This window comes from Amblyomma mixtum, chromosome 6, assembly GCF_055824585.1.
Source record: "Amblyomma mixtum isolate Tamu chromosome 6, ASM5582458v1, whole genome shotgun sequence".
Taxonomy (NCBI): domain Eukaryota; kingdom Metazoa; phylum Arthropoda; class Arachnida; order Ixodida; family Ixodidae; genus Amblyomma; species Amblyomma mixtum.
In genome coordinates, this window is record NC_143017.1 from 107,884,953 (window position 1) to 107,912,196 (window position 27,244).

Genomic DNA, 27,244 nt, shown 5'->3' on the forward strand with positions numbered 1-27,244 from the left:
ACCGTGATCACCGCCTCACCACAAGGGAAAAAAGGGAAGTGTGCAGCAACAGTCTCGCGAAAGAGCCCTCAGGTATATTTCCGTGGGCTTAATCTGCGGCTGTGTTGCCTGCTCCTGAAACTATTTAATCATAGAAACTGAAAAAAAAAGCGAAAATCCAGAACTCTCTTTAGTGCACCAAGATGGAGCTTAAGTGCCCCTCCAATTTTTAACTTCTACTGATTAATCCTTTAAGGCGCATTGTAAAAGCAAACTCCAACCTTTTTTATTTGTGTATCTCCACCTAGCAACGATTTCTGTTTCAGGTTAAAGGTGCACTGAAGAGGAATCTGAACTCGTCTTTTTGCCGCGGGAACTCAATCTACACGTTCTGAGCATTCTTAGAAATTTCGATTTACTGACCTGTCTCGCCGATTTCTCTAATTAAATTAAATTAATGTACGGCTCCCGCTTTTTTTTTTCAATTCTCCCTTGCACGATGGGCGAAGTCGACCAACGCGCGGAGTGCCTTTCACCCAGTCCCGTGGCGGCTTGCCGCTCTGCCATCGGCGGAGTAATACGTAGTACAATCCGCAGAAGCAAATAGTCAGCGCGTATTTTTATTTGTGCGGGCTTACTTTGCGGCTATATTATCTGCGAATGAGACTATTTATTCACGGAAACCTAAAAAACAACATAAAGCGAAAGCAAAGCCTCCACGGAGCTGGCTGAAAGGCACTCCACGCGTTGGTCGACTCCGCCCACCGTACGAGGGAGAATTCAAAAATAAAGGCGGGAGCCGGACGTTAATTCGATGTAATTAGAGAAATCGGCCACACAGGGCAATAAGTCGCAGTTTCTAAGAATGCTCGGAACGTGTAGATCGAGTTCCCGCGGCAAAAAGGCGAGTTCAGATTCCTCTTCAGTGCACCTTTAAGGGGGGACGAGGGTCTTCAGACTGACCTTTTTATTTATGGCTCGAAAATCATGAAATTTTGCACACAGGTGCGTTTTTCTCTTTTGATTCCAAAAATGTAGTCTTAATTGTGCTGGTGGTCATAGATCAAAAGTTATCTTAAATTCTAGAGTGTAACCAGGTAATTTCTTACGGAGCTTTAATGAACTTTCTCTTTGCAATTTGTTGCTTTTAATTACATGAATTGATAGCCAGCGAATTCCCATATCCGATGACATTCTTACTTTTTTGTTTAGGTCATGTATAAATAGCAATTTACAATTAGCTTAACGAGTTGCAGTGTCAAATACTGCGACCTTTTACTTTCGACGTAGTTATCACGACGACATGCCTTTAGAGAAAAATGAAGAACGTCATCGGGTATGGGAACTCTCTGGTTATCAGTTCATGTAAATAAAAGCAACAAAACGCAATGAGAAAGTCAATTAAAGCTGCGTAAGAAATTACCTAATTACATTCTAGACTTTGTAAGATTGAAGACCGCCAGCTCAATTATTACATATTTGGAATCGGAAGAGAAAAACACATCTGTGAGCAAAATTTCATGACATTCAAGCCATAAATAGAAAAGTTAGTTTTAGGACCCTCCTCCCCCCTTGTCGCAGATGTTTTTCGTGCCAGATTGCGAATGCAGTGCATAATATTTCGTGAAATAGCGAGCGCGGCAGCATGTTGCACATCATTTTTATGCAGATAGTTTGTCACCTGTTATATATATAATATATATTTTTTTACAAGTTGAAGTGTGATGTGCTTCTTCAATACAGAAATTGATTCCACTATCCATTAGGTGTTTGCTCACCAAGTCCTGGCCTTCTGATGTTTTTGGATTTTCATCAATTAAGACTCTATGTACGAAATCTACCCATCAATGTTTAAAAAATACTCCCTGTAGTTTTCATGCTGGAAAGCCAACAAATTATGTTTTAGACCTGGACATACTACTTAAGTAGAAAATTAAGTTTTCGATGGAAACAAGAATCGCATCTGGAAAGGTTAATGGCTCAGTTGCCTGAGAACAGTTTCAATGCAGTTTCCTCGACAGCAACTTTCAATGTCCGAGCATCCATAGCCTTATTCTGCAGGCTTACTGCTGGAGCATTGTATCAGACACTGCTTTCGTGCGTCAACAGAGGTACCCCGTATTTACTTGCGTAATGAACCCTCCCCTCCACGTCTGTCAATGAGAATTTTTACTCATTTTTACGAACACGAGTGATATGCTTTTGTTGATGGATGTATGAGCGAGCGGATGAACACACAAAATTTTGACTCTTGCAAAAAAAAAAAAAGAAATCTGCCTAAACAGTTTTTTTTCCCAGCGCAATGGATGTCAACTACCCCCAAATGGATGTCAACTTTTCCAAAAAAGAAAAAAAAAAGAATGGGTTCATTACACGATTGAATATATTATCTAAGCTGTTTTTGGTTAGGGCGTGCTGCCAGTTAGGGCATACTGCCACTTTGTACAGTCAGCCACAGACCTGCCTAGTATGTTCAAATGATGCCCTCTATTGCTACTCTTAAATGACGCAAGTATATATTTGCTCGTACACAGTCCGGGTACTCTAGACAGGTGTGTGGACGACTGTACATAATTTTTATGTCGTCCCGCGAGGTATGCTTCAACGAGGTTTCACTGTATCAGGAAGAACTTCTGTGGCTGCAACAGTGGTCTACAGCAGAATTATGCATCCCCCTTGCAGGGTTGATAGCAGGTTTGGTAACAAGAACTGCACTTGCTAGGAAATAAATTGAGAAATGAGGCAATATTTATTCCAGATGAAACAAATTTTAATTCCATTCAGCGCCTAAACAAATTATTTTACACCTCCTATAAACAGGGTAGAAAAAAATGCAGCCACAAGACAACCTCAGTATTTACATACAGTCTCCATTTATGTCATGTAATGCCAGAGAAAAATTGCACAAACACCCTCCCACAAAAGAACAGTACGCACTCAGCCAGAAACGAAAACGCATGCATGTTGCGAGACCTGGCATATAGGGCACCGTAATCGAATTTGGGGGACCCCACGGTAATATCAAACCTGCATGACGCACAGCCAAGGCTAGAGAATGCACGCCAGGCTTTGTCGACACCTTGCACGATTTCCGGAGTCTACGTCCCTTGTGGGTGAAAGGTAAGAAAGTGCGGTGCACACGCAAGTAAGGAACAACGTGCCACATCATTAATTAGATAAACTCAGTAATATCTATGCCTAACAATGCAAGCACAAAAATAGGAGTGCACAGTATGAACTGAATATATAAAGCAAGTAATGGCAACTACACTTCTGCTTTGTCTTGACAGTGTTATTGTCAGTGGGTACTCTGCATGCAAATGTGCCTTTTTTTAAACAATAAAAGCTTTAGAACGAGGCTGCACTGTTTAAATATTAGCAAAACTAATTATGTTGCTTGAATAAAGCAATGCAATTATCTGCGGGAGGTATCAGCAGTTCATGCCATGCAATAAAAATGTGTCATTTAAGCAACTTGGTAATCACACAGCACACCCACTTAATGGCAGCGGGTGCGAATATAATCGTGATGAAAATGGGCACAACTCTGACACTGACACATGAAAGATGCATGCACACTGAAATATGACGTCAGTGCTGCCTCCGACATGGCAAGTGTTCCAACAATGCTTCCTTTCGATGCTCCAAAGACCGCTCCCAATGACTCCAAGACCAGTGTGAGCAATGTGCAGCGCCCGCTCAGCCATTGGGGCAAGGCGAGGCAGGGCTGCTGGAATGTCCGATGAGAGAAAGAGAGAGAGAGAGAGACTGCTGTGAAGATGCTGCTGCTGCCGCCACGAGGCGCGCTGATGAGATGCATGGATGGTGAGAGTCACGCCGGCTGCCTGCCAGCGCACGTTGGCACACGCCACACCCACTGAAGTCCCCGCGGCTCAGATGCCACACGCAAGCACAGAGCCACACCATCAACAGCCCGCACCTCAGTAGAACTTCTTGGCTGCTGCCTCCTTGCTGCTCCTGCAAAAAGTGAGAGTACCAGCAAGGCAATGCTTGCTTTGCACCTGCTCTTGGGGTGGACAGAACGTACCAAGTGCAATCAACTGTATTTTATTGCACTGGCAGTACACGAACGAACCAAGCTCTGAGACCAGTCTGTCAGAGTGTGCTATGTAGCTATCAAAACGCACTACACTTCTCGAACCATGCACCCTAGTGGTGTTTAAGCGAGACAAAATTACCCATTTACAAGCAGGCCAATACAGTGATAGAGCACAGAATGGGCCACAATTACAGCAGTGCACAAAATTACAGCATGCTGCAATTACAGCTGTATGGACTAATCAGTAATAGCACATTACTGATGCATGTTATTTAGTAATGCAACAAGTTATGCATTAGCCTCTGGAAATATTAACCTTGTAGATCGCCATCATCAGCATGACTACGCCCACTTGTAGGACTAAGGCCTCTCCCACCTCTGCAATTAGCACTGTCCAGTGCCCGCTGCCGCCAATTATCTCCGTAAACTTCCTAATCACATCTATCCACCTCACTTTCAGCCACCCCTTGCTAAGCCTGGAATCCAGTCAGTTACCTCCGCTAACCACCATTGGTTATCTCACCTTTACATTACATGCCCTGCCTACGCTCATTTCTTCTTGATTTTGACTAGGATGTCAACAACTTTCATTGGTTTCCTGATCCACTCTATTCTCTTCCTGTTTTAGTTCAACCTGTTAACTTCCTTTCATAACCTAAATGTAAACGTAACTGTCTGGTGGGCAAATCACAAGGTACAGTGCAAAAATATGACTCAAAATCGGCCTCATTCAGGATGTTTACAGCTATACTGAAAACAGGAGTTAACACAGTTGCCAATCAGAATGAAAAGTGATTTAGAAGTGACCTAATTCCTTCCGAATGTAACTGCAACGAAGCTCAATTTGCGAGTGCAGTGCCTTTCCCAGGTCTGGCAATTCAGCGGTCAGAGCACCTAACCCCTCCTATACCCATTGTTTAGCCTGCCTTCACTGCTGCTATCATCTCACAAGGTAACTATAGCCACATGACTTTCCATAAGAACCATATGGAAAGCCACATGAATCCATAAGAAGTGCCATATGAAGTGGCTCGAACACACTTCCTCCTCACACCCTACTTTTTCCAGTACGCAGGCTCTCGATCAGGCCAACCTATAATTAAGGCTCCATCCTCTCCCAACTCTCTTCCACATATTCCTAAATGGAGGACTGGTTTACAGCATCATCCACAACAGTGCTCCCCAAGCCACGCCCTAGTGCACTTGGTGCCAGAGCTCAGCCTCCCGATAAGCTGCCCTCACCCTAAATCTATTTTTCTGCGCCGTAGGCTGGGGACAGGGAAAGCCAATGCTTTCTGCAACCATACTTCTACTGCTACTGCTGTAATCTGCAATGTTTATTTTTCCAGAGTAATTCAGCCCACCTGTACATGAGGTATCCCAAGAGCACGGCCAGCTGCAGTGTTGAGAAGAGCAGGAAGTAGGTGGGGCTCAAGCAAGTGGTGGCACATCCTGTCAAGGGCAGCTTCTGCACACGGATGAAAAAAATGAATGAGAGGAAGAACAAGATCTGGATGAGAATAATAGTGTCAGGCATGTTATACAATGCATCATCATAAACCTCTACCATCCTATGAACTGTTGCTGCTGGCATACGGTATCCTCTGGTGGAATCCTAATCAATAAGCTGTATCACCTGCACAACCTCCCTCCGAATGAGCCCAAATGAGTGAGTGAGCGAGCGAGTGAGTCCGAATGTGTCGAGAGTCAAAACAAGTGATTGAGCCAAAATGACCTGAGAGTCGAACTGAGTGAGTAAGTCCCAATGAGTAGTGAGTCTAAGTGAGTAATAAAAAATGGCTGAAGCAGGATGATTCACGAGTAGGAGCAAGTCCACATGAGCTGCGGGCCTTAATGAGTCTGAGTTCATGAGTTTGAGTGAGTCTGAGTGAGCCTATGGGTTGACCAAACTTTTGTGAATGAGCCTGAGCAAGGACTGATAGTGTCGAGGTATGGTACCAAGCAGAACTTCATATCCTCATGTTGCGGGTGTCATTAACATCAATTTGCGCATGACATTTTCAACTAATGGTGCGAGTGCGTTTCAGGAGACTAGTGCTATGAGTATGCCCAAGGAAGTGGTGCAGATAATACTGCCCTTAAAGGGATACTGAACCAAACTTTTGGAGCTGCTCTTTTACATGTAAACAAGAGCTTGACTGCTAAAATTGATAAATATGCAAGCATTTTAGCGAAAAAGGCAGATAACACGCTTTTTTTCGAGATTTATTGCCGTATCGTTGCACCTGGCGGCCGCCTGTGGAAGCTGCGACTAGACGTCATAACACCCGCGCGGCCACCGTTCCCGCAGAAGCACAATTGCCATCGCTACTCGCGGCTTTTCCATGTCTGTCGTCTGCTCACGGCGTACGCAGATATGTCAAGATGTTAATCAATGCTGTCTACATACCATAACCATATGCACGGTTACGTCCGCTAAATGCAGCTACTTTTTCCGGTCCTTACGCCATTTCTAACATTCTCACTTTTAAAACAGAAGCGCGATGATTTTCAGACTAGTGGCGCCATCTGGTGGTTAGGAGGGGAAGCATTGTTGTCAACAGACCGACACCCCTCTTAGCCTAAAGGGGGCAGAATCGTCACTCTAAATAAAAAAAATTAAGCAAATTTATTCCTCATAAGTTTTCTTTGGGGCGAGAGGAGACGAAGCAAAAGACCGATGGATCATTTATGGCCAGTGAACGCGCTGAAGAAGCCAGTAACAACGACGAAACCAGTCCGAAGCGAGGTTTCATGCATCGAAGGGCGCCGCCATATTTGTCGCCGTGGGAGGGTGCCATGACGTCACGCTTTTCACCTCGCGTTGGCCGGGAGGGCTTGGCGCGCGCTCATGAAACATCGAAAATAAAACCATCCGCTGAAAAATATGCGCAGTGACGACTAGATTTCGGTGCAATCACATTCCGAGAATCTATTTTCAGCGTTTTTGTTCAACTTTAAGATTTTGCTTCAGTATCCCTTTAATGTTCTAAATTACACGGCTTTTTTCCAGTTGGCACAGACAGCAATAACATCAGGCGGTAAAAAGTGACATGCACTACGGATGACTGGGACAGGATAGCACACAAGTGGCCCAGCAGAGTGCGCAGCAGCTTACAGTACCACTAGAAAAGAAGCACTGCCACCGCAGGGGCCTCACCTGCTGGGCCATGCTGTCGGCCCGGAAGGAAGCCAACTTCTCCTGCACCTGGTGCAGCAGCTGCACGTGCTCCGTCGAGAGGGAGGCCGCAGCCCCGGCACCTCCGGCTCCACCCTGTTGCTGCACGCTCAGCAGGGTGCCAGTCTTCTGCTGCACCTCTGCAGCCAGGGTCCTGTCATAGGCAGATTGAAAAAGGTTCCTCATTAACCGGCTCTCTCTTTCTCACGGTTCCTTCACCACCCTGCTCACCGAATCCCAAAACAAAGTGACTGAAGAAGACTGAAAAACAGAATTCGGAACAGTTGCAATTACAGATTACTGCGTGCCCAATTTTTCTTGCACTGCTGTTACAAAACAGCCATCATGATCCATTCCCATTCCTTGCAGGACATGTTCACGATAGCGCAGTAGTTAAATGCATGCCTACAATATCAGATCCTTGCCTCACTTGCGGCCAGATACAATAACCACCAAGTCAGCTAGAATGCACAATGACACCCCATGATCACAGGCAGAATGCAAGCAGCAGGATTCCTGTTGTCCACGCTCACCACTCTTGCTCCTCACAAATTAGCTCATTTCTTGAGGGATCGGGGCATAAGTTTTCTCTGATAAAAAAGTTTGCTTTAGCGCTCTTCAAGGTGTGTCCCCTTGCGCTTCACCACTCGCATACAACAGTAACCCTGCTCCATGCTCACGGAGAACAGTAACCTCAAACTGCTCCGCAGCCGTAACCGGAATGCCAGCCCAGTGCGGCTGATCGCTTACTTGATTTGTTGCACAGAGAGCAGCAGCTCACGCTGACTGTTGAGCAGGGAGTCCACTTCGTGCCGCTGCATCACGCTTGGTGCATGCACCGGTGGTGAACCAGGCTGCTGCGGCTGCACTGCACCAGCTGCAAATGAGAGGTGCAGAAAAGGACGTCACGGCTCTGCCTCACAAGATACCCACTGCGAAGAGACGCCACACACTTGCGATTCTGCCCTGCCCTAACAGCCTACTATCTGAGGCACTTTTAAATGTATTACTGCAAATTGTTACTAAACAAGCGTAGAAAGTTGGGCCAGTTGGCGATACGTTCAAGAACAGCTTCGCGCAGACACACGCAGGAAAAGCTGAAGCACCTGTGCAAATGACAAGCCAATCAAGCCACTGAATTCATTAACACCTTCACAAACAATACTGTTCACTTTTAACTGATGTGATCATTCTCATTGCCTTATTGTATTAGGCTTTTGCTGCGGTGCAATAAATACTTTTATCTTTATTTTATTTCCTAACTTGCTTTGTACATATTCTATCTACAATTTGTATAATTTCACTGTGTGAATTGTTTTGTCGAGCTTGTTCTGTGTAATTAATACTTCTTTTGCCTTGTTCCTCCATATTATTTTTATACGTACTTATTTCTGTGAACCTTGCACTTAGAATTGCATATTGGCATTGTGTCAATTATATTTTGTAAGATTTTCTGTGCATAACTAACATTTTTTGTTCTGTTCTGCAATCTGTAAATGTATCTGTTGTTATACTAGAATTTTGTCCTCACCAAATGCCATGTAAAGGGGGCTCGAACGTAATCAAGTGAACTTGCTTCACTTTTTGTTCGAGCCCCCTCCATTGTTTCGAACGGAACTAAACTCAATTCAATAAACAGACAAGAGAACGGAGACGGAGGACTTGCTCACTGTTACTGAAACCAAGGAAAGCATAGAGGAATGTCGTTTTTTTACAGAGACACTGATTAGTGAGAAATTACATATTGGCACGACTATAATACAAGTTTTCTTCTTCAAATCATCTGTTTAAGAGGCGACAATGGTCTTTGGGACCAGAACAAAAAATGACCCGAGAATCAATTTTCTAAAAATGACACTTTCGGAACCAACAGCTGTTATTCTCCAACTCTATCAATTTTGTACTTCAGGAAATCGGTATTTTGACCATATTATCAGAATAAGATCATCGTCTGGGCTGCATTTGTACTGGAGCAGATGATCTAATGTCGTCAAACATTTTTAACACCTGGCTGTCTTAGTATGTCTGCATCTAGGCATCTAGGGCAGCTGGAGATGTTATTTGGTTTGGTAAAACAAAGCTGAAAGCAAAGCGTCTGCAGTAATCAACGCAGAATTTTTAATCGTGCTTCAAAAATTTTATTATGCAATGTTATCTATGCACGGTTTTCCCACTTTCAATCTTACTTTTTTCCCCTTTTTTCAATTACTGTTCTTTAATTACTGTAAAATTACTAATAAGAGTGAAATGTAAAATCGCATTGTTTATTGAACTTTTTACTTATTGAACTGTGTAAGCTTGCATTAAAAACACTTTTATTGAGCCTTTTTTTGCGGTGAGGTACTAATCAATGACTAACTAAAATTAATTATCTTAGGAACTACCTAATTTATGGATAAACCAATTTTAGATTTGAAATCAGCATCAAAAACTGAGCATGGTTATACAGTGTCATAACAATTGGACAGAAAATGGGGAAAAATGATCTAAGACTGATGTCTCCCTTAAGAACGCATTTCACGTTATATTCGAAACAAGGTACGAATATAGCGTGCATTTTTTTATGTTGCTCTTCAAGACAGCTACAGCAACCTTCGCCACAAGACTCGTTAGCCGCTAAGAGAAGACACCCTTTCAATGACCTTGGGTCTGCGCATCGCTCACTGACAAAGAGGGTTAAGTAAGGAATGGAAAAACGGCGAACGAGCGTAGGACTGAACAGTACAATCTGCAGCCCATGATGGTGTCGAGCGCATTTCTGAGGTGCTGCCCCCAAATGATATCAACGCATCCATAACTTTGCAGGCCATGTTCATTATTTTTCCTTTCTGAACCCTCGGCATAGCTGGCTTGAACAAACTGAGATCATGTTATAACTGCATTTTTTTTTTTTTTGTGAGATCTCAAACTGCGCTTTCACGTTTTATATTCACTTTCACGTTATAGTCAGGTAAATATGGCAGTAGCATAATCACTTTAGGCAGGAAGTAAGTTTTACAGGAAGCAGAAGACGCCACATGCTGCTGGTGAGAACCAAACACGTGACCAGCACATGTTGCGTGCAGCGCTCTGCCAATTGAGCTATGCCGCCAACAGTTTTGACTTTTGGTTGGTTTATGGTTTGTTTATGGGGTTTAACGTCCCAAAGCGACTAAGGCTATGAGAGACGCCGTAGTGGAGGGCTCCGGAAATTTCGACCACCTGGGGTTCTTTAACGTGCACTGACATCACACACTACACGGGCCTCTAGAATTTCGCCTTCATCGAAATTCAGCCGCCGCAGCCGGGATCGAACCCGCGTCCTTCGGGCCAGCAGCCGAGCACCATAGCCACTGAGCCACCGCGGCGGCCTAGTTTTGACTTTTACTTTCAAATGTACATGCTTGGAGTGTAGCCTAACACTGAGAGCACCCATCAGTGCAAGCCCTAACCATAGCAGCAGATGTGGAATGTCATGCTACACTAACTAATATCCGATCTCACTTTGTCAACAACTGCTGCCTTCTTTCAGAGAATGACCAGCTGAGGACACTTGCCTGCTGCTCCCTGCTGCTGTTGCACGGCAGAGACCAGAGACAGGGTCCGCTCTTGGCGGCCCAGCATCTCGTCCAACTTGCGGTGCATGGCCTTGAGGCCCTCGAACATGTGCGCCTGGCCCTCGAAGATCTGGCGCAGCTCGCGCTGCTGGGGCGTGTCGTAGGGCTGCTCGGCACCCCCGTGCTCCATGTCGTGCTTGGCGGCCTCCTCGGGGTGCTGCTTGCGGTACTCCTCCTTCTGACGCTCCAGCTTGTCCTTGTACTGCTCGTACTCGCGCGAGAACCGCTCCTTCTCGGAGTCGGCAATCGTCTGGGTAGCGGCCGGCTGCTGGCCCTCTGGGTGCAGGCTGGTCGTCAGGAACTTCAGTGCATCGTGGTCATCTGCAAGCGCAACACAGAATTCCACCCCATGATGCCAAAGAAGGGCTTTCGGAACTGGGCAGCTTGCCACCATGTCTCCCTATGACCCGTGCTAAAACAAGGATCAACAAAGTGCACTGTAAGAGAAAGCAGCTTTATACACAAAACTGCCTATTCACCTAGAAACGATGTCTCCTGTTCCGATAAAGGTGCAAGCTTTTATTTTTAATTTTTCATCTTTGCAAACTATACACCGAACTGTTCAGGCCCACGGCCTCCAAGGCAAATAGTTTGATTCCTTTTTTCACTGCCTCCAATAACCTACGAACATCAAGTGTGTGTTTCTATCTATAACAAAACCACCAAAAAATGTAAGGGCGAGACAGAAAGCACTCAGAGCAGCTTTCGAAGTATTTGAACCTCCTAAACAATCAGACATCACGAAATTTCCTGCTCATCTGAATTCGCGGCCAAACATCGCAGCATTTCGAAACGACAGTACCTTGCACCTGTCGCATCCGTTAACTTGCTATTTCCTCACAGAATCAACAGCAAGAATGTGGTAAAAGCATGCTGACGATAATGTTCAGCTGCAGCGTGTTCGCAGCTCAGAAAACGAAGTGCAGCACCATGTGGCACACCACTACGTCATGCAATAATAAAGTCAACGATTCGTTATGAACATGCTTGTGACCAGCAATCCTCAAGTTTTTTTATTACTACCATAACAGACGTGGCACGCATAAAAGGTGGGCTAGTGGAGAATAGCAGTACGGGTGAAGCTGAGGTCGATGTTCACTGCTGCGGTTGATTCCCAGCAACCACGTTCATGGTCAAATGTGTTAGGGGAATCCCCCAAGGTGGAGTAGATTTGTAGTAGAGAGAAAGCTGTATAGCTTTTCTTTGTAGCCGTATGGCTGCGCTCGGGTGGATGCCAATGAGTAATTACTCCCTTATTACAACCACGTTCATCAGTCACAGTTTTTGTCTATTATGATCCAGAAGCTACGCATCACTGGTCACAAAGAACAAGAAAAAAGCTAATGAAAGAAAATAAAACCTCGAAACCACGCCAACCATAATAAAGTCAACAATTCGCTATGAACATGCTGGTGAGCAGCAATCGAGAGCTCTCTGAACTTTTTGCACAGACATGAAGAGTCCATCATGAAGCAAAATGCCAGCATGTGGGCACTTTCTCGTAACATTTTGATTTAAATGTGGCTGCTGCAGCTAAGAAATCAGCCTGCTGCTTCATGCTCAGCAGCAGAGAGCCACCACAGAGGGATGTGCTAGAATCAAGTTTTCTAAGGCCACATCAGGAGCAAAAAAAAAAAAAACAACGAAGAAACAAATGCGCGCACGACCCCTATGACTAGGTGTGTGCAATGCACTGCAGCTGCTACGCACCTGCCAGTCCTCCTGTCGCAGCAGAGACCCCAAAGTAGCCATTCTGGGGGAGGAACACATTCTCTGCCCGGAAGCACATCTCGTAGTCAGCATCGTTGTTGGTGTTGCCGCTGTGGAAGAGCACCTGGAAACAAGCACACCCAAACAACTCAAACCTTAGGCTCACAACCAGCCACAACCAGTACACAACAGAAAAGATGGCCACTGAAAGCAAGATATATCACGCTCCATGAACTGAGCCAAATGAGGGACTACGGGGGCAACAGATTGCAGATTTGCAGAGAAGACAAACATCGCAGGAGGTGGCAGAGTCAGGTGGGTAGAGGAGATAAGGAAACTTGCCGGGGATCGGGTAGGTGCAGCTAGCATGAGAGAGGGTTACCGTATATTGTCAATTTTAAGGTATGTCTTTTAAAAAAAATTACCTTGCAAAGTTGGGGAGCCGACTCATAATCAGAGCCAACCATTATGCAGAATCGTAAGGTCGGCCTATATACAGAATCAAAAGTAGTTTCGACCGAGCCACAAGTAGTAGCATGCTTTGTGCACGCATTAGTCGGTAAATAGTTGTCAGACATGGTGCGAAGCAGGTCTGCTTAAAAAATGGACTTACACTGGCACACCCTAAAGTTTTGTTTTGATGCAATAGGAACACATTATTGACAAACTGTGGGTGTTTCAAGGGAAAACTGGCAACGCCATGCAGGCTGTCAACAATTTGCTGGGAACTACCTAAAACATGTGACTGCCTAGGCACACATACCTAGAAAGGTTCTTCCCTGCTTTTACATACTTTTTCGCCATTTCTGCATTTAGCTCTGCCGAGTTGACAGTAGCTAACAGTGGTGTGTGTGTGGTTTGTGCCGCTACCGAAGGTCGCGAAGATGCCTCTTTGAGCGAAGTGGCGCAGAGAGTCAATGATGCCTGGTTTGGTATGCCAACCGACATGGTCAGTGCAGTGTTTTCTCCGCGCGGAATCCCTGCATCGCTTCCGATGGCCAGCAGCAGCAGCAGAGGCTCACAAAAGCGCGATTAATGTGACTGAATCCTTCTCACAAGGAGACGAGTCGTAACAGAATGTCCCGTGAACGAACGTTTCTTCGCAAGACTACAGTCTTCTGAAAAACTTACTGTCAAACTATGGCCACAGGATGAGGCAGTGTTGATTTATATTCGAAATAACTTTTTATGCGAAGCATACTACTTTAGCTACCACTTCAGCCCTTCACCGTGGTTATGCGCCTCCAAATCACGTGATACATGACGTCACACCACGTGGCACGATGACGTCACGACAGTAGAGAAACGGGGGCCGACCTCGCGCCGTCGCTGTGGTTGTGCGCCTCCAAATCACGTGATACATGACGTCACACCACGTGACACGATGACGTCACGACAGTGGAGAAACGGGGGCCCACCTCGCGCCGTCGCTGTGGTTGTGCGCCTCCAAATTACGCGACACGATGATGCTTTGCATTCTCCAGGCTTAACCAAGTTAAGCCTCAGCCATTTTTTCCCCATAGGGGGTGGTATGTTGGGCTGTCGACTTACAGCCTCCAATTACACGGTAAGTGGGCATTATTGGGTGAGGTCCGACAGAACATGCAGCTGGACTGATGTCTGTGAATGCGGAAGACTGAGGATACATAAAATGAACCACTGCTGCATACAACCTACCTATAAAACCACTGCTCTGTCCATAATGTAGTGACTTGAAAACTGCTAGAAGAGGAGTAATAAAGAAGCAGTAGGAGAGAGCTTACCGTGAGGACATTCTGGTAGTACTCGATCTTTGCACGCACGGGGAAGGGCTTGTTGCGAAAGTCCCGCTGACAACCACCCAACTGCTGGTTCACACCATCACTGCAGGAGACAAGTATATTCATTCACAACCACTGCACAACTTCTGCACAAAGAAAAAAAAAAACTGAACAAGCAGGGCTCTTGGTGAAAAACCACGAGACCATTGTGCAGCCGTTCATGTCCACCCACTGTACAGAAAAGCGACCCAAACAACTAGAAATGACTGCACTATTGAAATGCAACTGAGGTGGTATGGATTCATGTGTGTGCAGCAACTCAGTAGGGTCCACGCAACGAGACGGCACCTTTAAATTCTGTATCTCGTTTTGGTGCCCGTTTGCTTTTGCAACAACAGATCCACATGAACTCGCCCAGAAATCTGGAATGATCGCACATTCACTTTCTACAGGCACACTGTTGCAGATCCTTCATCGAACAAACAACATTAGAAGCGAAAGAAATGGCCAAAGCACTGACTCTGAACTAACTTTGATGGAAGCAGCGGCCTGGTGCATATACAGGTGCCAAAATCTGCACCGTTCTTCATACTCCCTTTGTGCTGATATTAATATGTTTCACCACCATTAGATAATGACTTTTTTCCCTTTGAATTCACTTCTGCACAACAATGAATGTAATTCTGAATTCCACTGCTTTTGAAACTCTGCTGTGGTCCCCTGTGACACTTACAAGAATACTAAACGTCAAGCTGAATTACAAGACGTGTAGTAAGAGACTATTGCAGAAGGAGTGACAATAATTTTGCTATTTTAATTCAGCCTTCACTCTCCGAGAAAATCTCTGCCTCTAAAAAGTTTGGTTTGGTTTCTTGGGGTTTAATGTCCCAAAGCAACTCAGGCTATGAGGGACGCTGTAGCGAAGGGTTCCAGAATAATTTCAACCACCTGGGAATCTTTAACTTGCACTGACATCGCACAGTACACGGGCCTCTAGAATTTCCCCTTCATCGAAATTTGGCCGCCGCGACCGGGATCGGACCCGTCTTTCGGGTCAGCAGCTGAGCACCGTAACCAACTGAGCCACTGAGGCAGTGCCTCTAGGAAGTGCGCAATCACTCAGTCATATAATCAACCATACCACCAAATAAACAAGGCTGTCCAGATTAAAATGCACAACACATGATGCATCACCCCGGCCATGATATCCACAGTACCCAGCAAGCAAGTCACTGTCGCACTATTTCTCTGCCAGTCTCAAGTAAAGCCCAATCGCTGCCAGATGCAAAAACCTATAAACCCACCTTTCGTGCTCATATGTCTTGGTGCCGTCGTTGACCATGCCCATGATGTAAGGGTTGTTGTGCTGCCAATGAAAACAAAAAGAAAGGCGTTGCCATTAAATACAAGCACACCGATTCTAGATAATTAATGTCCAGTATGGGTAAGCACAGCTAGTCACGGTATACCCGTGCACTCTGTGTTTACCCCAAATATTTACTCTAAAATGTGCGATAAACAACTGCCAGTGAAAATGCATCAACCAACTCTGAACCCTTCTAACAATGGTTGAAAGTTTGCACTTCCCAGCCTTTCCACTATAGTATACAGCAGAACCTCAGGTGTAATGACAATGCTAGAAAGAGGAGAGGCTTGATACGAAAGGTGATGAAAACAAGCTCTTAGAATTGGTAAAGAGCTGCACCTCAGGACAGGCTACCTGGAAAACAGTGCAATTCACGAAGCACACAACATTTGCTGAGGGAACAGCCTATGCGTGGCAAAATGGAATTTTCAAATTTGGCCCAAAATTCTCCACATGGTGAGCGGCAGAGGTTTTACCATCTACCAGTCCGGCCGGCGGCCTATATCTGACCACCCACCCTGATCTGGTCCGAACAAAAACAAATGCACACTAACAAATTGAAATGAATGCACACACAGCTGTACTTTCCCTTCTGTTTGGGCAGCTCTCAGCATTATCTTATTTACAGAACTAAAGAATATTGAACTAAAAGGAAATTTTTTTTTTTTACATTCTATCGTTTAACACGGTCGAACCAGGATATACCAAACTCGAAGATGATTCTGAAATAGTTAAATATATCAATAATTTGATACATAAAAATGGCATTAGATAAGATTATCTGTAATTTAAAAGACAGAATATGTACTGCACCCACACTTATGACATACTTCTTGCAGCGATGTTCCACCCACCAGAATCCTGGAAGCACACTGCTCACTAGGCATTGATAAGTGTAACCTATTCTGCATCAAAGCTGCTGCTGATGCTGCATTGGAACTAACCACTGCCTGTTATAAGATGTCTAATTCTGATACCAGTAAACTATGAACAGGATAATCCCTCATTAAAAATAAAGTACAGTTGGTTTCCGCCACACCTTCTGCAGCGAAGGATGCCACATGAGGGCCGCCACTTGGCTTTAGTTAGGCTAGCTTCACTGCATGACAAACGATGTGGCATGGAAAATAAGCTCAAGAGACCGAAGGCCACCCTCAAGCACACTCCACGTTCATCTCGTCACACGGTTTCACATCACTAGCACTGCCAGGAGGCACTCAAGGCTGCAAAGTCAACCAATCAACACGCACGGAAAGTGCTCGAAGAGCGCCGTTAGGAGAAGCGCCACTGGCAGGTGTGCAGAGCAAAGTTGGAGATACAGAACAGCCAGCAAAATTGTGGTTCAATATACAGCGAGCCTTTTCTAAAAACTTGTACAAAGGATTTTTAAAGGAATACTAAGTGTGTTCCATATAGCCAATAATTATAAATATCCAGGTTCAACATATCCAGGCTATTTATATTCTTCAGTTTAAAATTCTCAATTGAACTTCAATATTTCAAACCTGAAGTAAAGCCAAAATTTGTCCAAATCAAGCAGAGCTTTGTATGAAGGGAGCTTGATCAGAAACCACGCTGGAGATGTGGTCAGCATCTTTTACACTCCTAGCATATGTGCGGCTGTTCAGCACTGAGGGCAAGCGAGACATCACTTGCCAGATCACCCCAACTCATGCTGGCACTAAGTAATTGCTGCACAGTGACGCTTTCCCCATTGCCACCATAAACCGACCCCCTCATTGTGTTGTGCAATGGAAAATGGGCAGATGGACATGGCAGCCATCCTGACTTGGCATTAAGATGCAGGGCAATGCGCACCGAGCTCATTTGGTACCAAGAACATAGTTGGTGACATCTGGCACACACCAACAGCATTTGGTCACAGGCAGTAAAAAGATGGGCTGACATGACACGGCACCAGCAGCGCTGCAATAACTGTGTACTAGAGGCAGTTGCATGACTGGTTGTCGAGGTTACTGCCGCAAGGCTGCTTGCTACTGGGCCAGCAGCAAGTCGCTGCACTGCAGTGCTTGGTTGTCTGAGGCAAGCTAGCTGGCCGGTGCATTCTAATTAAACACAGCATATGCTCATGTGGTCGAACTACTGCAGTGTTCCTGTCATGAAATACATGCGATTTCAGCATGACTCTTGAGCCAGTTCCATGGAATAACCCAGAAGTTTGAATTAAGAGAGTTCAAATTCCAAAGATTCTCCGGTAACACATTGACACCAAAGTCACAGAGAGAGAAAGAGATGTGTGAACTTTTGGAGAACAGCTCAAATATATTGTGACGAAGACGAAGCTGGCAGTGGCGCGGGACGGAGCGCCCGCGCTAGGCCAGCGGCCATTAAATCATCTCATAGCCATGGTTCACCACGTCTCATTCTTCGGCTGGCCGCCGCGTAACATTTGGTGGAGGTGCCGGGGAATTAACATTTTAGCAATGCCATAGCATGCAGGTTTTTCGGATGAAGGTTACTGCTCTATAAAGTACTACAGAAACCACCATGTCAACACAAGCCTGAACTTGTTCGCAAGCTAATATGCAGGGTCAATTTCATAGGCAGTCTAAAACCACAAAAATTTCTCAAACAGCACCTGACAGACATGCCTGGTTTCCAGTGCCCTCTAGAACTATAACGCCGGTAAAAACTAGCACCGGAAAAAAAAAGAAAGGTTGTTGAGGCCTTGCAAATAAAAACTCTTAGTGATAGACCACTGGCAGGCACTGTTACTCAAGCTTCCTAAACCCTTGTACCCAGTGAAAAGGAACTGAACTTTGCTAATTTACTAAGCAGCCTCAAAATGGCCGCCATGACAATCAAAACTCAACGGCACGCAAATGTGACAAATTTCAAGGTGTGTCACCCACAAGAAAGAGTGGGGGGGGCAAAGAAGAAAGCACCAACCTTTCCATCGTTGTCGAAAGAGTCGAAGAACAGGGCCAAACCAATCCACTTGTCGCTGCAGCCAAAGACGGGACCCTCGGCCTGCTTTTGGTTTGTGTACCAGAATGCCTGCGCAAAGCGCCGAGAAGATTTTAGCAGTCTCCTTTATTACCTGTGCGGCCCCTGCCCAACATACAACATAGCTAAGCAGCTGCCAGAACCAAACGATAGTTAAGGCAGGAAAAAAAAAAAAAGTCAAAGGTGACAATATAACTGTATGGGGTTGTTAGTGATAAAAACTACCAAAATTACTGGCAGTATGTATTTTTCTACGAAAAACTTCAATTACAAACAGTAATAGGGCTTTTGATTGATAGCATTAGTTGCCAATAGCACTTAAAAGTAGAATGCCTATAACGTCATTCAAAAGCAGGCCAACACTTCAATACAGGTAGGCTGAGCACCAGCAACCTTACCAGCAGATTCCTCTAAGGACACAACATCAAAGGCCACCACAACATTGAATTATATCAACACACTGTGCAGCTTGAAAGCCTAGCCATTTCACAAAGTAGCCATGCAAGAGCGAAATAGTACTTGTATCACTCAGCACATACAAGTTAAATGGTCGCTCCATGCCGTGGGTGGATCAGGAAAAAAAAAAACACTGGTGCATAAACGTACAGTGGTACTATTAGGCACGACGCAATCATGCCTACTGGTGTGGACATATAATCAGTGATACTACTGATAAAATGCAATATTGAGCAACTTTTGAAACACTAACATTTTCAATCTGAAACACTTGCAGCAGAGGAACATTGATTTAGGAGCATCTGAAGCACTAAAATTCAGAATCTGGAGCACTTTGAAGCAATAAAACAGTTTAGTTTCTAAATCTCTCAGGTTGACAAACAACGCTAGAAAAAGTTGTGTGATGTAAAGATGTTCTACACCATCAAGATTGTTGTTATTGGCACAAAGTCTCACCTTAGACGTCTTTAATTCTACGTTTATGCTGTATGAGGAGACATCTTAGCAAAATCTGTCATAACAAGTTCAGTTGAGCAGCCCAAACGCTGCACATACTCTCGAGCAGAGTAGCTCAAATATGCTGATGTGTGGCTCTTCACATTTCTTCCGAAAGCAAAGCTTCAATAAATTTCCTCCACAGTAAAACATCTAAAGTTTTTCATTTACATCAGCCACTTGTCACGCTTTCTTGCACACTTGTGATAGGCTCACTCAGAAGCAATTAATCAGAGTCGGCCACCTTTCAAACCGCATAAGCCAGACCAGCCCCAGTGCTGGCTGAAGCACTGTCAATATTTTTGTCCGTAGTGCACAAAAAGCCTGTACTAGCCCTGAACGATGTATAGAGCTCAATTTTTTAAACAAATTGCAGAGCGCCGGGTGCATGACTAAAACAAATGATGAAGTGCAAATGCAGCAACTACACGCAGCTTGCCCATTTATAACGAACATTTAGCCAAGCACGAATGCGGTCGACGTGGCAGTTAAAATCGGATAGGCCTAAAGTGTCCTTACGCAATGTTCAGCTGCAACGAAGACGAAGACGGCAGAAGCTCATGTGCAGGAATGCGCCGCACAGCCGCAACCTTCATTGCGAATGTATATGAGAGTCATAAATATTCTGCACACAACGCTAGAATGATGGCAGTTACATGTAGGCGACAGAAACCAGGAAAAATTCTCCATGCAAGCCAAGCAATGCCTTGTCTCACAGAAACTTTGAGCTCAACGCAAGACTACCAGAGTTAGGTGTGAATCTTGGGAAGTGAATGCAAACTAGATTGACACTAATGCATTTTCCGCACTTCTTAAGTTGCTCATGCTTGGCGAGAAAAGTGGGCTGCAGATTGAAAACGCATTTCAAGATTTAGCTGGACCCATGAGAGCCCATGCGTGCATATGGTATAAAAAGTACACCATGGAAGTCTAGGTTGCAAAGTTCGTTTTTGTCCATTTACTGCAAACTGAGGAAATAAGGAAAGAATGCCACATGACACATGTTCGTTATAAGTGGGCTTCAATGGACATTAACCATTTGAAACAGCAGTGACAACTATCTGGATACTGCGTAGATAGCCAGCGCATGGCACTGCCCATTTGGAAAGCAGCAAGTTTGGAGCAGTTCAGCACAATATTCCCAGTTTTTAACAGGATGGCGCAGCCTATATGGTACACAGTGGCGTCACCGCATGATATAAAATTTCTTTCATGCCACAAGCTCCTCACATCACTCAACAGTGATGGGCACTGATACAGTCCTACTGGCAGGATTGTCCTAATGGTATTTGACCAATAATTACTGCAATAATTTAAGCGTATTAACTCAGTTTCACTCTGAAAACAACAATATGGTACAAGTACCAGTGAAATGACTAATGAATGATGTGAAATGACTAATGACGAATCAGTGACGTGCTTCTAATTGCACACATGCACTAAAGATGCAGACAGTGCAACAATGCTGAAGTCACTCAGCGTGTGTCCTAAAAGTTACTCAGTGCATGTCCTGTCTGTTTAATGTTCATCTCACCGGCCTCTGCACTCTACAAAGTTCCAACCAGCCCAAAGCTCAGCTTTGATTTGCTAAAAGTCATATATAACAGTTTTAGTCACATTACCACATTAAGATGGTGCTCCAAGTCACAAGTGCACAACCTTTTATTTTCCATGTGCAAGATCTTAATTTTTTTTAAATATATACTGCGTCTCGTTAACAAAGCTGGAGATGGAGGAGCTGTGAAAATAGCAAAATACACTTGTTCACTACAGAATCTTCCAGCTGGAGAAAAACTTCACACTACTTCTACAAGTTCAAACCAAAAGTAATGACAATCGCGGCTCTTCAATGCCAGCCATGAGTTTCCTCAAGAGGCAGTTTGGCCCCTAGGAGGGAAAAAAAAGGAAAACCTGGTTAAAACACTCACAAGTCCATCAGCACCCAGACGACCCTGTCCTGTGACCCGGAAGACCAGTTCCACCTCCCACCAAGGGAAATTCACAGGGTTCTTGTTCCAGATGGCTCCTGTGAAGATAGAATGATGAGAGATTGAGAGAAGGAAAGAGTGTGGATCTACTCAATAAACTCAACTTTGCTCCTCAAAACAGAACAGCCCATTTGTGTAACCGTTCTTTCCGCACACCTCATGGGTCATAGCCACCTCCCGATTTTGCATGCAAGTCAAAATTAGAGATTAGAGCCCCTAAACCTGAGTCTGTACTTTTGCAGACTCAGCCATATGACTGCATAACCTGCTTTCTTCTAGTATACAATTATAATATTTATTTCTTATTAGCACCAGAGAATCTTTTGTCTATCATATTTTTGCAACAATGACAACGTAGTGATGTCCTCCATGCTGCCATAGCATATAAGTCCACGGAGAAAAAATGAAATTATGTGGCCCAACTCCATGGCTGTTCACGAATAAATGGCCTGCTCTGACTGTACTAGAAAAGAACGCAGCTTAATGCCAGCTCACAACCTTCAAAGCTCATTCTTGAGGTCACCAGAGCCAGTGGTCTCCAGAACTAGTGGTCTCATCCAGTCAGAAAGGAAGAGGAAATTATTTTAGATAAGGAAAGGTAAATATTGCTACAAGCGAAGCGACCTGCTACACAATCAAGAAGCAGCTAAAAACCAGAACTATGCTATGCCCATACAGGAGTGAAAAAAACCTTTTTAGAACAGTGGTGACCACTCATGCTACGCTTCACTCTGTGCATGCAAGGCTGTTGAAGCTGCACAATTAGTATCAGTGTGCATGCTAAAGTAGCATATCAATGAAAAAAATCTTCCTTCCCTCTCAATGTGGATGTCAAAAGTTTGCATGTCTGCATTGAGTGGTGGTAAAATTTTTAAATTCAATGTTCTCAGCTATAAATGGGTTCTTTTGCTGCCAGATAAACGCTAACATAACCAAAAGGAGCCAGAGAATTCATTTTTATCGCGAATAATTATCAGACGGAGTCATCCTCAGCCCCTCTTCCCTATAGCTGTTACCACTGTCAAAGATATTACTCTCATCAGCTTGCATCATCACTAAGAGAACTATGCTGATCAATAAACTTAAAGGCCATTTGGTCTGCTCACAACACAAACTATGTTGCAGTATGACCTTTTCCAAATACCACACAAAGCACCTCAACCCTGTACAACTTCAAAAGCTGGCGGTGCACACAATACAAGTAAACAAACAGCCAATCACATAAAAAAAATGAATGGCCATACCTTTCTTGCTTTTCAGGGACGGCGTGATCCTAACCATTTCTTCACTGGCAATGCAACCTGGAAATAAATAGTACACAGCCTGTGGTCATTCCGCCTAAGCATGGTTCCATGTGCCAGCAACAAGACAAGCTGCTAATGCACAGAAGCCGCAGCTGGCCCACAATCTACAGCTGCCACAGCAGATGCGTCTGCAGGGCAAGAAAGTAAACAAGCGCACCATGTCAAATATGAAATCAATCTTGTCACGCCGTCTAGAGCACATATCAACACTTTAGTTGAAACGCGACTTGGAGAATGATGCACAAGGCACTCTCCTACAGCATTACAAAATCATGCAGAAATTGACAAAGTTAGGCACTTCGTATACTTGTTTACACAGGAAGACAGACGAAATCAATGGAAAGAATGCTTCCTGGGAAACTGCACATCAGAATGGGATGAGCAGCTACAGGCCAGACAGGTTCACTGCCACAGACTGACAAATGCTTCTCTAACATTTAATTTTGTTCAGACTTGCAGAAACAACATTACAGATAAAACGATAGTTGTCAGTGAGAAAAAGTAACACCACTACACTTTCCAACGACAGTCACTGCATAGATACTGTATTTACCACAGATGCAACCATTGTAATCATGATATTCATAATGCACCATCAGTGTTCTTTGCTTTCTTGCTACCGAAATGTTGTATTCCCATCTTATAATCTTTAAGTTTTTAGTGCGCGCCCTCTGTCCCCTTGACATAGTGGTCGATGGACACTTGAAAAACTCATTTCATTGTCAACAAGGGAAGGGGAATGAGGGGCTCGTTATAAATATGAGAGATGCCAACAGCCACAGAAACCAAGGAGCACAGGGGCATTTTTTTTTAATTAATTTATTTTTTTGTGGTGTTGATCAAGTAAGAATATTACTGAATATGTTGTCGCTTAAAGCTAATTGATTAGAAAAAGCAGAAGAAAAAACAACCACATGCCGCCGGTGGGATCCGAACCCACGACCTCCGAATTACGCGTCCGGTGCTCTACCTCTGAGCTACGGCGACGGCTGTCAAACCTTCTGCTTTCGGGGGTATTTATGTTTACAAATAACCTAACCTTGAGAGTGTTCATCAGCGCCACCCACATTCGTAAGCGGCGGACGTGGAACGTCCTGAATTACCGCTGGTGTGACGTAGAACGCCATCGAACGGCGAGGGTGGAAGCTGTGTGAGAACCCTCTTATGCTTCCTATGGCGTCAAGGCTGCCAGAACCGAGGCCCTCGCTAAGCAATTAAGCAAACAAGGGAAGGGGAATGAGGGGCTTGTTATAAATATGAGAGAAGCCAACAGCCACAGAAACCAAGGAGCACAGGGGATTTTTTTCTTTAATTAATTTATTTTTTTTCTAATCGATTAGCTTTAAGTGACAACATATTCAGTAATATTCTTACTTGATCAACACCACAAAAAAATAAAATAATTTAAAAAAAAATCCCCTGTGCTCCTTGGTTTCTGTGGCTGTTGGCTTCTCTCATTTCCTTGCTGCTCTTTTTCCTTTTTTTCTCTTTTGTTCCCCTCCCCAAGTGTAGGGTAGCCTACTGGGCATCGCCTGGTTAACCTCCCTGCTTTTCCGTCCATTTCTCTCTCCCTCTGCTACCGAAATGGACATTATAAATGAGCTGCTTGGAAGAGCATTCAAAGCAAGAGCAAGACTAAACTCAGCATACCGGCGCAGCATACTGCCGAATAGGGGACTTTTACAGTCATTCTGAGGCCGTCATAACCAAGCCACCACTTTCTGCAAGTGGAACCACCAGCAAAACTAGACGTGAGCGTCGATGGCATATCAATGACCAGGTGCGGCTCTCATATCAGCAGCACAGTCCTTGTATCTGTCCTCGTCACACACCGCATTATGGTACGCTGACTGATGCCACTGCCAACTGCTGAGGCAGTCAGACATCTGCCGGTTCGCACACCTGCCTTCCCAGTGTCATTACTACGCTTGGACAGCAGCTGCAAGCAGGAAGGCTGTAGCAAAAATGAGGCAGCATGGCAGATGTGCTACTCCACGCGAGTCGCGTCTCCCCCCCCTCTTTCCTTCAGTTTTCTTTTTTGTCACAAAAGTGCAGTACACGTGGCAATCACCAGACTGAAAATTCAAAGTGAAAGGTGCTTCTAACATGTTCACAATAAGTGATAACAATTGAGGTACAATGGCTTTGCATGGCATACATGCATAAATCTGGACTAAGTAATAATGGCGAGAGCGCAAAAACTTCAAAATAATGTTTCTTCAATATATATGCCAAGTAAATGACAGCCATGATAGTACTTCCTTCAGTAATGTACACAACAGCAGTATACAGCAAACACCAGAAGAGCTGGCTACTGCATAGCAGACACCCGGATAATAAGTGTACCCCCTTTCCAGTAAAATAATAATGCTGTTGGAAAGCTAAACTTAAAGCCAAGGTTTAGCATGCATAAGCACACTAAGCAGGATGTTTTCGCCGCCCTAGATTCATTTAGTTTCACCCCAGAACACGGCAAATCTGTGCCTCCAAAATGCCTGCATTTAGCCACATTTAGTGACACCTTAAAGAATGTTACACAGCATTTTGACTGGAATGGACATTCAAGCATTCACGTTGACTACAGCCCATTGGAAACAGTGTGTGCATAACTACAGACCAAAGACATTTCCTGAGTGCTTTCTGGGGCATCAAGAAGCACATTCAATGTGGTACCCTAATGTGCATGCACAGAAGAAAAGCATGAAGGCTTTCGTACCTACATTAACAATGCCTGGCACTTTTCCTGTGTCTATATGAAATGATTAATTGCATAGCTAAGCAATGACCAATGATGCTTTTGGAAGTTCTTTCAGCATAATTTTTTGTATTGACTACAGCTGCAGAAACGAATTGAGGATAATTATTACATTTTTTATTTACTCTGCACCTCCTTAACGCCACCCAGAAGAGGGAGCTGTGGTTCGTTGTCAAGCTGCCCTCCATCATTGCTTCACAGAAGTAAAAATATTACTATATTATGTGTGCTGTTTTTTTCCCCTTTCCTCTACAAAGCCCTGTGATGAGTACTACCTTCAACTCAAAAGCAACTACACTGCTCGAGTTCATCTGTAGAAGCCTGTAGAAGGCTTCCAATTGCAAGCTAAACCTCTACCTTAATATTCTGTTTTACTGCTTATCAAGAATGTTCGCCAGTTCGAGCAGCCATCTATGGCTATCATTTCTGTGCGTGTTGAAGACACGCTACGTTTATTGAACCAAAGAATGGATTAAAAGCTACAACCAACTTTGTGCAGTCTTCACAACGCTGTGGGGGTACACTGCCATTTTATCAGTTCCAGACAACTGCCCAATTACCTGTTGTGGCTTAAGACACCGCACGCTATCTTGCACCGCGCAGTTATCGCAATGAGACGTGGCGTTTTGTACGTGTGTACAACGCATCACTCAGAATCACTGTAAATACGAAAGCGAAATGGACGCCGAAGGAACCATGCAACATGCAGGTGCTTCGCGACGGTCGTTTTCCGGCCAGCTCTGTTTGCGGTCAAATTCATGGGGTTTATTTCAACCAAGGCGAGCTTTACCGATTGTTTCTGCCTGCGAGGGAGCAACTGTGTGGTCTCCTTCGGACACTCCCTCAGCCACTTTGAATGGCGTCGAAATATCAGTGGCAGCGCGAAACACGCTTTCGCATACTGGCGAAACGGCATCAGTAGCGCTTACTAGCAGCAGACGGCTGCGCTGTCACGATCGGCACGTGCCGACGCGCACAAGACAGGCGCGAATCTCTGATGACCCTCTCCACGTACCGTGTGGCACACATACAGAACTGGCCGACACGTTCCGCCGCTTTGAAGCGAATCGTCTCCTCCTACAGAAAAGCGAAAGCAGGCCGCGGTTGCCACGACTTTCCTGCTTCTACAGGTTCAATATGCCATACCAGGGGAGCCAACCCGCAACCAGCTGGTAAGCGGCGCTTTAAACTGCGGCGTCCGAAACTCGAAGCGTGTCCTGCCGTTTGACCCGTCTTCTCTTGGCGCGGCACCTTGCAACGGTGTCGTGCTCTAGTTGGTTGCACTGTTAAGAGCCACGTGTACGCGAGTCGATTGGTATGCACGACCAGCGACGAGTAGCCGGCATACTCACTGCCGCTGTATTCCCAGAAAGGCACGCTGCCATCCTTCTGCGCCAAGTAGGGTCCCTTGAAACTGTACTTGTACTCAAACTTGCGGTGACCGATGTTTGCCGTGGATGAGCACAGTGCGAGTAGACCTAGGATAACCAACCATAGGCAGCCCGTTGACGCTGCCATCGTGCGCTGTCGGCAGACCCGTCTCGCCGCCGCCGCCAGCAGGGCCGATTCACACGTTCACACGTACGCGCCAGCTCCGCACCAAAAACATGCCGCTCGTAATCGTAGTTTC

At 44.9% G+C, this 27,244-nt stretch overlaps 1 protein-coding gene across 1 annotated transcript; it reads right to left on the bottom strand.

Annotated features, from left to right (window-relative positions):
- Window positions 1–2,727: 2,727 nt before the first annotated feature.
- Window positions 2,728–27,201, bottom strand: ergic53 (lectin, mannose binding protein ergic53). The gene is made up of 12 exons (XM_089548720.1): window positions 26,967–27,201; window positions 22,800–22,856; window positions 21,496–21,593; window positions 18,560–18,667; window positions 15,588–15,649; window positions 14,287–14,386; window positions 12,524–12,647; window positions 10,754–11,134; window positions 7,968–8,094; window positions 7,200–7,371; window positions 5,404–5,507; window positions 2,728–3,957 (listed from the first exon to the last, which is right to left on the bottom strand). Exons 1-12 carry the CDS (start codon window positions 27,130–27,132, stop codon window positions 3,921–3,923), a joined length of 1,536 nt encoding a protein of 511 aa, XP_089404846.1. The 5' UTR covers window positions 27,133–27,201; the 3' UTR covers window positions 2,728–3,920.
- Window positions 27,202–27,244: the final 43 nt, after the last annotated feature.

Excerpts from the sequence above, each read along its gene's own strand:
- ergic53 (XM_089548720.1), bottom strand. The coding sequence starts at position 27,132 with ATGGCAGCGTCAACGGGCTGCCTATGGTTGGTTATCCTAGGTCTACTC. Across the intron at positions 11,135-12,523 it reads TGCGACAGGAGGACTGGCAG|ATGACCACGATGCACTGAAG; the intron begins GTGCGTAGCAGC and ends TTGCGCTTGCAG. Across the intron at positions 3,958-5,403 it reads TTGGGATACCTCATGTACAG|GAGCAGCAAGGAGGCAGCAG; the intron begins GTGGGCTGAATT and ends CACTTTTTGCAG.